Source organism: Exophiala aquamarina (assembly GCF_000709125.1).
Source record: "Exophiala aquamarina CBS 119918 chromosome Unknown aczIA-supercont1.3, whole genome shotgun sequence".
Taxonomy (NCBI): Eukaryota; Fungi; Ascomycota; class Eurotiomycetes; order Chaetothyriales; family Herpotrichiellaceae; genus Exophiala; species Exophiala aquamarina.
The window spans coordinates 1748842-1761712 of NW_013550585.1; the positions used below are offsets into that span (position 1 = coordinate 1748842).

General features: G+C 50.6%; 4 protein-coding genes across 4 annotated transcripts; 3 read left to right on the forward strand and 1 right to left on the reverse strand.

Moving 5' to 3' along the window:
- Positions 1 to 578: 578 nt before the first annotated feature.
- On the forward strand, positions 579 to 3181 carry A1O9_04228 (uncharacterized protein; the record flags this gene model as incomplete). The annotated part of the gene is made up of 3 exons (XM_013406520.1): positions 579 to 1760; positions 1874 to 1933; positions 1997 to 3181. 3 exons carry the CDS (start codon positions 579 to 581, stop codon positions 3179 to 3181), a joined length of 2427 nt encoding a protein of 808 aa, XP_013261974.1.
- A 2551-nt stretch (positions 3182 to 5732) lies between these two features.
- On the forward strand, positions 5733 to 7372 carry A1O9_04229 (uncharacterized protein; the record flags this gene model as incomplete). The annotated part of the gene is made up of 3 exons (XM_013406521.1): positions 5733 to 6780; positions 6883 to 6921; positions 6990 to 7372. The coding sequence occupies 3 exons, from the start codon at positions 5733 to 5735 to the stop codon at positions 7370 to 7372; spliced, it is 1470 nt and encodes a 489-aa protein (XP_013261975.1).
- Positions 7373 to 9499: 2127 nt separating this feature from the next.
- A1O9_04230 (uncharacterized protein) lies at positions 9500 to 11000 on the forward strand (the record flags this gene model as incomplete). The annotated part of the gene is made up of 2 exons (XM_013406522.1): positions 9500 to 10607; positions 10669 to 11000. 2 exons carry the CDS (start codon positions 9500 to 9502, stop codon positions 10998 to 11000), a joined length of 1440 nt encoding a protein of 479 aa, XP_013261976.1.
- Positions 11001 to 11295: 295 nt separating this feature from the next.
- A1O9_04231 (uncharacterized protein) lies at positions 11296 to 12734 on the reverse strand (the record flags this gene model as incomplete). Its single annotated transcript, XM_013406523.1, has 3 exons — positions 11296 to 12136; positions 12196 to 12312; positions 12382 to 12734. The coding sequence occupies 3 exons, from the start codon at positions 12732 to 12734 to the stop codon at positions 11296 to 11298; spliced, it is 1311 nt and encodes a 436-aa protein (XP_013261977.1).
- Between the last annotated feature and the right edge of the window lie 137 nt (positions 12735 to 12871).

A 12871-nucleotide genomic window follows, 5' to 3' on the forward strand; every position in this document is an offset into this window, starting at 1 on the left:
GCATCGATCAATCACAATCAGTATCCGACCTGGCACCTCGATTTGCGAAGGAGAGCTTCCATATGAGCACAACGTCCCTGCAGCTCGCCAAACGAAGGCTCGATCAAGCAGTGTTCCCTAGCGCCAACAGCAACGCCCGGCCAGCATTCCCTCGGCAGTTCCATCACCACCTTATTGGGATAAGTTGATAGGGATCCCCGCAATGCTCCAGGTCCCAAGTTTGGGGCATTGGTGCGCACCTCCGGTCCCTCCAAGAAGTTAGATGAGGGTGTAAATCCCTGCTCGCCACGGGGCATAATTTCTTCTTAAGTTGAGCCAACCGACCGTGGACTTTTATACCAACCGTGACCATTCAAATTTGTTATGCATACCGAGTACTCCGTACTCCGTACATGGTCCATACGTCTTACCTTCGAACAAACGATTCTCCTACCTCGGCTTTAATTATTCCAGAAATCCAATGTTCAATGACGCCTAGCGATAATGGAAGGCTGTATAAGGTCAGCTGAATACGCACATAGCAAGTTTGCATCACTACTAGCCTCATCCATCCATCCACCTTACATCAATACTGCATCATGGGACTTAAACGAATGACTCGCCATCGAACGCCGGCCTCTGCGCCCTGCCCGCATTGTGGACGTGCGTTTGCCAGAAACGACAGCTTGATTCGTCATCTCAAGACGCACACGAGCCATATCGAGGAGCGACCTTTTCATCGTATAATCAACGAGAAATTCCGAGCATGCGACCATTGCCGCCGCTCGAAGATCAGGTGTACAGGGGATATTCCATGTGCAAGGTGCGAAGTCCTCCACAAAAATTGTAGCTACGAGCACAAGAACACGGTTAGCAAGGCATCTACCACGCCACCACCCACGGGTTCCACCCAAGAACAAGAACCAGAGTCAAGCACTTTGTTATCAGCAGCAAGCCCCTCAACTAGCACTCGCGAGGAGATACATGGCCTAGATGGACCTAGTCAGCTCCTGCTCGATATATCGGCTGTTACGGACGAAGAAGCGGTGCCTCCGAAAACCACGAGCACTGTGGGCGTATCTTCTCCCGTGAGCACGCGGAGTTTGCTACCAATTGTCAGCATCGAGGCCGAAGATACTCAGACATCGTTCTTTGCTAACAAGACCTTTGCTTTTACCAAGTCCACATGCGTTTCCCCAACATTCCACATTTTGGATCCTTACAGCTATAAACTTCCATCGATCGCCGATTCGAGAGAACCACCCACTCCTAGGGCACAACCCTTGGGAAACTGCAACTATCCTGTCTTGCAGTACTTGGACCCATTCATAGATGTGGATTTCGGATCCAAATTGGCTTGTGATCTACTGGATACATATTTTTCGAGCGCCTTCTCCAGCCGCATGCATCCGACATGCCACCATCTTCACAACTTCATCTTACGCAAGTCAGATGTTCTGCACCCACTGCATCCCCGCAAGACTCACCCAGCTCTTTTGGCCAGTATGCTCTTTGTGGCCGCTTTGAGTGACAAGGCCTTGGGTCTGTTCAATGGACCCGAAGAACGTGACCGAGTCTGCAAGTATCTGAGTTTGGTCACGTATCGTCTTCTCAACCCTTCTCGATATGAGCCTTTATTGAGCCAAGAAGATCTTGGGTTGCCCCCTGCAGCCGAATCAGCGTCAGGGTGGACAAACGAGGACTTGCGTAGAGCGCTTCTCTCGCAACAACACTCCGATTCATTCCCCGTTTCATGGCCGACAGACTATATCATTGCTCTGGTAGGTTGCTCTTTTGGGTGGAATTTTGGAGTCGAGAGACGACTTATCAGCCTCGTTCTTCCCCCCTACCCGCGCTCGGACCATAGCAACTGACTCTGAACCTGTGCATTTAGATTCATGTATCGTCTGTGATAAGTGGAAGTGAGAAGAAGGCTGCGAGCATTCGATGGTATGTATTCAACCAGTGCAAGCCTCATATCACGTGTAGAAGCGATCTTGTAACATCATACTTACAGTGGCACAGGTGGAACGTGGCTTTTAACCTAGCCAGAGACCTGAAGCTCAATCAAGAAGTGGAAATTTATAATCCATATCCTGCATCAGTCAATCATACCTTCAACTGTCAATGCACGGTCGGTCCAGAAGTTGGACCAGACACCATCTCGGAGGTTCATCGAGAGGAACGGCGACGAACTTGGTGGCTTCTCTTCCTTATGGATCGGCATCTCGCTCTTTGCTATAATCGGACCTTAGCCCTGCTTGAGGCCGAATGTCGAGACCTGTTACTCCCTCTCGATGATATAACTTGGCAAAATGCAAGCCAGTTGCATAGTCATGGAATAAAAGCTAATGGGCCTCGATGTATGCTGCTCCCTATGGGGACGGGGCGCATGAATGGACCTCCGATCACTTGTACTGGACCTGGGCTCTTCGAATTCTTCCTACCACTCATGACAACAACAGGCCATCTGCTGGATTATAACCGGGCAAAAAACAATCCAATTCTAGCAGCCACCGGGTCCTCGATTTGGAGTACCCAGGAGGGACAGATCCTTCGCCAGCTCGACCTGTACCAGGCAAGTCTGGACAGTCTTTCTGGCACGATGCATCTCATGCATAGACGTGGGTCGGAAAAGGAGGGAACGTGGTCGACCTCACCAACCAGCCTCGCCGAGGATTCCGAGGGAAGTCATATCGCCCGAACAGTTACAGCGTATGCTAAACATGTTCTTTGCGTTCTCCGTATTCTCATCTCCTCTAAGTGGGATCCCCTTTATCTTTTCGACGATTCTGACCTCTTCACCTCGTCACTATCATTCAAAGACTCGATATCACACACCATGGCAGCCTCCGAATGTGTGACGCAGATACTAGAAGAAGACCCTGATATCTCGTTTATGCCATACTTTTTCGGGATCCAACTTCTCCACGGCAGCCTGCTCCTGCTCCTAGTCGCATATCGTCTCCAGGTAGACTCTGGCACTGCCATACTTACAGCGTGTGAAGCGGTCATCCGAGCCACAGAGGCTTGTTTTGTGACTCTTCCAACGGACTATCAGCGCCAGTTCCGCAATGTTATGCGGTCTGCCATTGGCCTCGCGAAAGGCAGGAGAAGCGATCCGGCCGACACAGAGAAACAGTTGACATTTGTCCTCGCGAGGTATAGGTGGTCGAGAAATGGCGCAGGGCTCGCCCGTTGAAGATTTTGCACCCTTAGTATCTTAATTTTGACAAGACGACCAGAGAAACGACAACAAAAGGCGGTCGTCCAGGCTTGTCTTTGTCCAAGAAGTATCTGTCACATGGTCATGATGTTTGGCCCTGCCAAATGCTGCACACCGACATTAGATGCACGATCTAGAATGTGCCAGAATGACTTGGGGCGGATTTGAAATTGGGAAGAAGGTGCATGAATGATGGCAAGACAGGCGCAGCACGTTCGTATTCAATGGCTGAGAAAGGCTCACCCACAGGATCGTCAGCTGCGACTGGTCTAAACTGCAGCAAGCACTATTTCAGGGTGCAACACATGGTGTGCAACGTGACGAACCCTCCAAGAAATCCCGGAGAAAGGCTGGTAAAGCTGCATTTTACTAGAAAGAATAGCAAAGCATGGGTCGCCTAGAACATACATACTGCTTGAAACTGCTTTTCAAGGTCGCATCCAAGTTCAAGGATTACCCTTGGGAAAAGATGCGAGATTTCAAACCGGATCGGCTCGTCCTCCGGATGGCAAGGGAATCTAGACTTGGGCACCAGATTGATCGTCTTACGATAAGGTGGACAAGCATGCCGCCGCCAGGGGCTTTTAAAGCTAGAAAAGCTCGTGTTTGTTTCAGGCTTTAAGCTCGAACTCCTGCAGTCGCCGAGGCTGCTCTTTAGCGGCACCCTGGCCGGGAGACGACAGTCTCAAGAACATAAGTACTTTTGACCTTTTATTTCTCCGGTCTGTTCTTAGATATTGAAAAGGCGGGACCTCAGGTGTGTATAAACAGCGGCGACTACATCCTCGAATTCCTGTGTAGTTGATGGGCTAACAGAGAGGCCGACCACATGAGGCTTGAGCCCAACTCCCAGTCCAAAGTTGTACAACTCTGGGGCCGAAATTGGATCCAAGGCTGCTAACCCGTCTCATTGGCTTGGACCATGTCCCCTGTACCCGCCCAACTCGCTCCAGAGGCGAGTCAAATACGAAGCCGTATTCCAAGCACCTCCTTTTGTGAAGGGAGTCACGCCCGGCTAGGTCGAAGCGTCTTGCTTCGGTTGAAGAAGTCGAAGACTTTTGATCTCTCTTTTTCTTTCTAGCAAGCTTGTGTTCACCCAGGCGCAAAGGGCAAGATGCCTTCTTTTGCGAAAAAGTCGATGAACTTCATGAGAGATGTTTATGCATTGGCAAATGAACACGCCAACTCAGGCTCTGGGCGACCGCCGGTGCCTGTGGGAGGGCTTTCATCACAATTCTCACCACCACCAAACCAGCCATACAATAATAATTACTCGAATCCATATTATCGACCCGTTTCTTCTCAAGGCCAAGCTTCTTATCCACCGCCACAAGGAATACCAGGTCCATATCCCCAGCAAGTATCCGGACCTCAACAGCCTTACGGGGCTTGGTCTCCAGCCTTGACACCACCGACCAGCTTTCCACCACCGCCTGTGCACCATTCAATCTCCGACCCGAATCGTCATGGCTATACACCTCCACCTCAGCAGTATCACATGACATCTCCACCACCTGTGTCGTCGCCGGTCTCACCTGAATCGCAAATCTCAACGCCAGGAAGTGGGCAATACCAGTATTTCCCACCTCAGAAACCCCCCTTACCTGCAAGACAACCAAGTCAACAACAACCCCAATGGAATAGTCAATCACCTGTGAATCCCAGTCACTGTAATAATCCACCATCGCCAATACCACCCCCAGCTGGGTCATTTCAGGCTCCTGTTCAGTACTCCAGTCCTGTGCCACAATATGGGTATGACCAGTACAATCCTAACTATCAGCCTCAGTTAGTCAATGGATACTCGAATGGACCACCGCTCCCACAGCGGACCGATGATCAGTCTGGGGCTCCTCCATTGTTAAATGTAGGATCTCAGACTCAGCACCATCAACATGGAGCGCTACCGTCGCTGACTGTCTCTGGACCGGTGGCGAATGGAGTATATCATGAAATGCCTGCAGAGACTATCAACCATCCTCCAAGACCAGGGCAATCTGATAACACAGAAAGCTCCGCTAAGCTTCATGCCCCAGGTCAAGTGGCAGGACAAACCGCGTATACTGCAGAGTTGCCAGGATCTCCTGTTGGCCAATTTCCAGCGAAGCCAAATAGTCCAGTTCAGTCGATGGCCAGCTGGGCAGCACCGATGAAAAATTCTGCTCCATTAGCTCCATCCTCCCCGTTGCAAAGTGTATCAACGCACACTTCAGGGCATTGCACACAGATCAGTCCCCCTGCGAGCGTCGCACCGGATTGCCCCGCCAGACCTGAAAGCACTCCTTTGTTGGCTTCGCCTCCACAGCAATCAAATCAGTCCTCAGTGCTAAATGCGTCTCCCCAGGTGCAACCTGTGACCCTGGTGTTCCCACCGCCACCACCGAGTCCCAACCGACGACAACACTCCCATTCAAACCCTCTCCATCGGCCTGGTCTACCATATGATCAAACCCATAACGTGCCTCCACCACCACAGCACCAGAACTTGACAGTGCTATCGAACTCACCGATCTCTATCCCACCAGTCATGGCACTACCCTCCGCCTCTCAGGCATCGTTCGATATGAGCTCACTTGCTACAGCTGTCAACGATGCTAGTGGTAAGCAGTCGCCTTGGCAGCAACCAGCGCCTCCTGCCGCAGTGGAAACATACCAACAAAGTGGATATCAGCATCCTCCGCCTTTGACGCCGGATCCCAGGATTGGAGCAGGCGCGATGGTTCCCACCCAGAGCTTGCAAACCCAACAGACTTGGAACAACACATGGCACCATCAGTCTTCTATGGGTGGACCGCAACTTAATTGCGCCATGTCGTCGATGCAGTCTTATCAACCTAATTGGCCACCACCGACTCCCCAGATGACTCCCCAGCTTCCTGCGCCCCAGTCTTTGGTTACATATCAAACTGAGCGCCAACAAAACCCTGAAACTCTCTCCAACGTCATGCGCGTGCAACGAGACGGGGACCAACCCCGAGTTCGCAAGATTCTCTCGCTGGATGGAGGCGGTGTTCGAGGACTGTCATCGCTGATTATTTTGGATTACCTTATGGACATGCTAAGCAACATCCGTGGTGCAAGGTTGGAACCGTGGCAAGAGTTCGACATGATTGCAGGCACTTCGACCGGAGGTTTGATAGCAATCATGCTTGGTCGTCTTCGAATGTCTGTTGCAGACTGCATTAAAGCATACAAGCAGCTTTCACACGAGATATTCACCCCTATACACGGTTCCGCCAATGTAGCCGGAAAAGCAATCGACTTTTTAAAAGCCAAAGGCAAGTTCCGTTCAGAGCCTTTAGAACGGTGTATAAAGCAGATGCTCAAGGATCACAATCTTTCTGAAGATGAATTATTAGTCGACTGCAACCCAGACTCCCCGGCAATGTTCGTATGCGCTGTTGAAGGCCTCAACAGTGATGCTGTTGTTATTCGGTCTTACAAAAGCAAAGAATTTGACGATCTGTATGGAGTGTGCAAAATTTGGGAAGCTGCCCGTGCGACTTCAGCCGCCTCTACTTTATTTGACCCTATCAACATTGCAGGTCGCGATTATGTCGACGGGGCTTTGAAACGTACGTTCTTCAGGCCTCTTTGCTGTTTTGTCACATCACTCTGGGCAGGCTAGATCTTTTCATTACGTTTAGGAGCACAAGCTGATTAATATCATACCACAGATAACAATCCAATTGAGAAGGTCGATGAGGAATCCAAAGGTAGGTCGCATTGCACTTCCACACTGTTGGACAAATGATTAAATAAACTAACAAATTCACCCTTTTAGAAAAATGGCCAGGAGATGAGCGTCTGATAATTTCAATCGGAACGGGTAGCGCCCCTGGTCCGGATGTGACTGGCGACCTGAAATCTATTGTTGAGGCCTTGAGAAAGATTGTCACAGAAACTGAAGATCGCAGTAATGCTTTTCGAAAACGTAATAAGGATATGATCGAAGCAAATCGCCTCTACCGATTCAATGTGTTCCATGGGCTGGCTGATGTTGGACTTGCTGAGCATGAAGCCGCCGGAAAGGTTGCCGCTCACACAGCGACATATTTGAAGAAGTACGATACTGCGCGGGAAGTTGAACTATGTGCCTCGTCTTTGGGCGAGACTAGTCAAAGGCTTGGTTACATAGCTGGCGAAGGTCGGTTTTACTGTTCGTGACTGAGGCTTGTGTTTTTTGCACAATTTTCTGACAATTTTCGGCTCCAGAGCTTGCCATATACCGTGAAATGCAGAGAGTCTCAACGACCACGTGCGAATTCTGCGAAGATTGCCATCAAGGTATCATCTGTTCGACCGCCATAATTAGTCTTTGCTGAATGAAGATCCAGGTATCCCATATTCCGACCCGTTATTCTTTTGTCCCGAGGACGGTATGCTCTTTTGTAAAAACTGCCAAGTCACTCACGACGATGACCATATGCGCAGGCTTCTCCGGTTTCGAGCTCTCCAATGGATGCCCAAAATCTCTGGCATTTCGGCGACGGCATCTTGCTGGCATTGTGCAAAGGAAACCAAAGTCAGATGGGGGTGTGAGAAGTGTGACTTGGCACTGTGCCGAAGATGTGTAGGAAATACGAATCGTCGGGAAGAGTTTCTGAAAGAACACCAGTCCAAGCAACCTGACCATCGCTCATTCTTCGGTATCTATCCTCCTCATTGGACCACAAAGCAACACTGGATTGAAGACAAGTGCCCCTGTTCCATTTCTCCACAGAGTGTGATTTTCCACTGTGAAAGATGCCATATTATGATGAGCTTTGGAACGTCATGCTACAACTGTCGTACATGTTCGGCCGAATTCGGCTCTTCGCAAACCCTGTGCGCGACCTGTTACAGCCAAGAAGACCAAACGCATCTTTCCAAGCATCAATGGCTGACGACGGCTTTTATCAAGACCCAGCTTGGGGCAGACGAACTTGACAAGGACATGAAGATCTATTATGCTTGTGAATTGTGTCCCAGTGAAGGTAAGTGGCGTTCAGATGCCTCTCAATGACAATATCTGACGTTGAACCAGAAATTCTGGAAGGTAGGGAGCACCTTCATCAGCATTCAAACCTTCAACTACGTATCAGTCCTCTCCTTGAAGAGCTCTGCCGGTGGATGAACATCCAGATGTGCCAACGGGATCGAATTCGTCGCTACAAGGCCACGGCCAAAGATGCCACCACAATATCCTGCCAAAATTGCTCGAACCCTATATGCTTCGACAAAAAGGCCAAAATATGTTTCTGGAAGAAGTGCCTATGGGCTTACTGCGAGGACTGCATGAAAGCAAACACGATCCGCCATCGGCACCCGCTGAATGAAGTGACCATCAATCATACCCCGACTGGAGCAACGAACCTCGTCAGATGCTGTAACTGTTCCGAGGTGATAGTTGCAGGGAACTTCCAAGGCCTCTGGTGCAATGATTGCAATAATTACGATATCTGCCTGCCCTGCTTCGCCAAAGTTCTAGATGGAACCTTGAGTCTACCTGCTGGGCTTCCACATACCAAGATTTTGAAATCTTGCAAGACTCGCGAATGGATTTGGTATATCTAGATAGTCTAAACTAGATTGCAGAATGCAGCCAGGCTTAACGAGATTCACAAACCTTGAGCTCTCCTATTTATTGATCTGCTGTATTCTAAGTGAAGCGGGAAAAGCTCCTTTTAAACGCGCTCACACTTGCGATTGAAGGAAGAACTCCCTACGTACAGATTATTGTCACGCAATCAATACTAAGTTTTCCGTACCTTTGCGTGCATAAGCCACGAAGTAAATCCCCTTGTGTGTTAGCCCCAAAGATAGTAAGTAGTACTCTTTGCCACTGCAATTGAATTATCCATAATTACGGAGTAAAACTTTCTCCAAACCCCCCTCCACCCCCTCCCCCACGGGTGTCGTTGCCTTCCCCACAACAATGGGCATCCGAGGGACAAGCTCACAAGGCATTGGATATGGACTTCGTGAGGTGCCAACCTCAGATTCTTAGAGGGGGCGTCAGCCATGCGCCGACCGAACCGAGGGTTGATCTGTACTGGTGACTATACGGTCTCACTCGAGCTTTGAAGTAACTACCGACCTGTTGCCGGATTCCTCGCTTTGTAGCTTTTGCCTTTTGGGCGGAGCTTAAGATATTGTGTACGTCCCCTCCATGGATCCATTTTTTGAAGTGAGATATGTATGATTTAGTTTGACGGGACGGGATTTCAGGTTTGACATTTCTCCAGCAATCCCCAGTTCCCTAGTTAAATAGCTAGCTATCCATTGGCATTCACCCCCGTGCATCCAGCTCCAATGTCTCGCCAACGCAGAAACGTGCACGTCGGGCTATGCGGCGGAGGACTGGGAGGTCTAATGGCTGCGATCGCGCTAGCCCGCGGCGGTGCACAAGTCACTGTGCTCGAGGCAGCCGCCGAGCTCGGGGAGATTGGTGCAGGGATACAGATGACGCCGAACGTGGCTCGGTTCTTGCAGCGCTGGGGCATAAGCGACATCATCGGCGCGAACCTCGTGCAGTGCGAGCGCATCAATATCCGCGCCGCAGATGGAAGTCTCATCGCGTTCTCGGACTTTAAGCGCATCCTGCGTGACTATGGCTTTCCCTGGTGGGTGGTCAACCGGTATCACCTGCTGGCGGGTCTGGCGGAGTCCTGCAAAAGGCATGGCGTTGAGATCGTGCTTGATGCGAGGGTCGACGAGATCGTGTTCTCTGATGATGTTGATTCGAAAGTTAGTGTAGTCACTGAGAAAGGAGCAAGGCATGCGTTTGATCTGCTGGTGGGCTCGGATGGTGTCAAGTCCGTGGTGCGGAAGAAGCTGTTCCCAGACGTGAAGCCAACGGCGTTGACGATGAATGCGGCGTATCGCGCTGTGATCCCCTACGAGGAGGTCTTCGCGAAGATTCCTGAGGCGAAGTCGGTGCTGGGAAATAATATCGACGTGTGGACCGCTCCAGGGAGCTACTTCATATCGTATCCGATGACGGCAGGGACCGATTTCAACGCCGTCCTATCCCACCATACGCGAGACAATCATATCGTAGAGGATGTTGAAGAGGCAGACATGGTCGAACTCCGCGAGTCGTTCGAACATTATGATCCTATCGTCCAGAAAATCATCCACTTGATCCCGGAGTCGAAACGGTGGCCGCTTCTGATGACCGGACCACTGGAAAGTTGGTCTAACAAAGTGAAGAACGTCGTTCTAATGGGTGATGCTGCTCACTCGATGGTCAACCATCTAGCTCAGGGTGCAGCAACGTCGATGGAGGATGGGGTTTTTCTGGGAAGAGTCATCTCGGACGTTGTGAGAGGCATCCTTAGCCTTCCCGAGGCAGTCGAGATATACGAGAAGACTCGAATGCCTAGGGCTTGGACGAAGCAGCAGGTTTCATTCACCAGCGGTAAGGAAACCGCCCCTTCCCTTGTGAATCTGTATCCGTATTGACTCTCTCTCCTTCCTAGGCCAAGCCACTTTCGCAGCAGAGCCCGAACTGTCGCGACGTAACCTTGCCTCTCGTATAGAAACGCATGGGTACTTCAAAAATCCCGTCGATCCTGCTCACCCGCCTCCAGCCTATCGGTCATGGAATCTGTGGGGATATCCGGATAGTGTCCCGGGAGTATATGCCTACGATGCCGAGTCTGATGCTGATAATGCAGTTTGTGAGTTTCTCGGGAAGCAAGGACCTGTGGACCCGACCACGAGGGTTAGTCAACGTCTGAGAGAGAAATGGTGGAGCTGGAGCGTAGTCGAAGCAGAGGATGCTCAGAGGGGAGAGAAATCGAAGCTATAAATGGCCACTGATGCCATCGTCTTTCGTAGATGGGCTGGAAGCCAGCCTGACAATTCAAAATTCTGGGCCATCATTGCACGGCTGAAGATACTCTGGCTCTAAGTAGAAGTGTTGTGGTGAAGAGGGAATCGAGGGGTATCTGTGATGACTGGAAAGATTTCGAATTTCGTACCCGTGATAGGGTCGACATCTAACAAAGGCGCCTGCTGAGCCGTCACCCGTAGATAATTTCGCATCATTGTTCGTCTCCTGGATGGGATACAGTTCAAGGTCCTCAACCTTTCCCAAGGCCAAATCACCAGCCTTGCATTCTCGGGCTTATATCTGGAATGCATGCGAATGAAATATTCGACCTTGCACAGACCTTGCCAAACTCGGCCGCGCCCCTGGCGGGAGAAAAGATAGGAAAATCGTCATACAGACGGGGCAAATTGCCTTCCCGCTCTTGAGCTGCGAGAACCTCTTGCCTCAATACGTCTGCAAATACCTCATTGTATGAGCTCTCGCCGAAGACGATCACGCGGGCAAGGTTTGCCCCGAGATAGTAAGAAGCCAAACTATCTCGCAGGTTGACACGAACTTCCTGCCAGTAAGGCGCCTCTGGAGGGCAGTCTTCAAATAGGGCGTTTGCTTGCTTTGAGCATTCTGCGAACCCGATACTGAAATTGGCGACGCCAGATGCTGCGTAGTAATGAGTAGAGGTCCAGAAAGGGCCAACAAACGCGGCTAAAGCCGTCCGAGTGTACAAGACGAAGAAAGAGTTGTCGTTGTCTTCAGGTGAGTGGCTCCTCCCGATGCTATTTCCCGCCATTGCAGAGTTGAGTTCGTTTATAGGCCACTGAGCTTGGTCTCCGGGACGATAGTTGGGCATCGTAAGCAGTTGAAAGTTGGCATGCTCGGCTGCATCAAGCAGATCCTCGACGTAGATGGCAGGGAAATGAGGAACGGTGACGTGCGCCATTTCGAGAGTACCGTACGGAACCAAGAAGGCGTCGACTTGTTCTTTCAACTTACCAAGCACGTCAGTAAATGCAGCAACTTCAGGCGATGCTGGGTGCCCGGCCTTCTTCCGAAAGTAGCGCCCCCATTGTCGGGGGACATCGTTGAAAGATGCTTCGCAATTGTAATAGGGTGGCCTATCTTCATGTAAGTTCCTTGATTGCCTATCCAAAATCATGTTGGATGGGGTTCTTACGTCGGGTGAGCAGAGGATTGGTCAGACAGTCGCTTCATGACTTTATTGTATCGTGCAGTCGCTTCCACCCGGGCAACGTCGACCACTGTGCCGTTGGAAAAGGAGACTGAGGCTGTTCTGCAGAAGATCATCAGACGAATGTATAAATAGTTTGAAGTCTGCTGGATAACAGTCTCATCAACTTACCCATAGCCAGCGGTCAAGTCGAATCCCACTGTAAAAGACTTTTGCTCGAAATCGCGATAGTTTTTCACCAGTCGAGGCGGATGCAGCTGTGAAAAGCATGATACAGCCAAAACGATGTAGCCGAAGGAGATCAGGAGTACAGTTATCACAAACAACAGAACGATGCATGCGACGCAACAACAGCCGGCAAAAAGACCGCCGCCAGTACGAGCCGCTCTTCTCCTTGGTCGGAGCAGGCTTTCACTGGCTTCGTCGTGCCCCATTCGAAATAATGAAGCCCGGCTCGTGGACACAATCACTACCTCAGACTGATTTTCTGCGTCCATCGCCCCGTACGATATGACTCGAGACATTGCCGCTGTCAATGAGGCGACGTTATCAAGTCTTTGGTAGGGTTGTGATTGTTTGGCCCCATGGGGCCTGCGAGGGCATATCAAGGCTTGATATTTTGGCTGCCTAATCCAAGGAAGAAGCTACCTGCGCTGGTCGG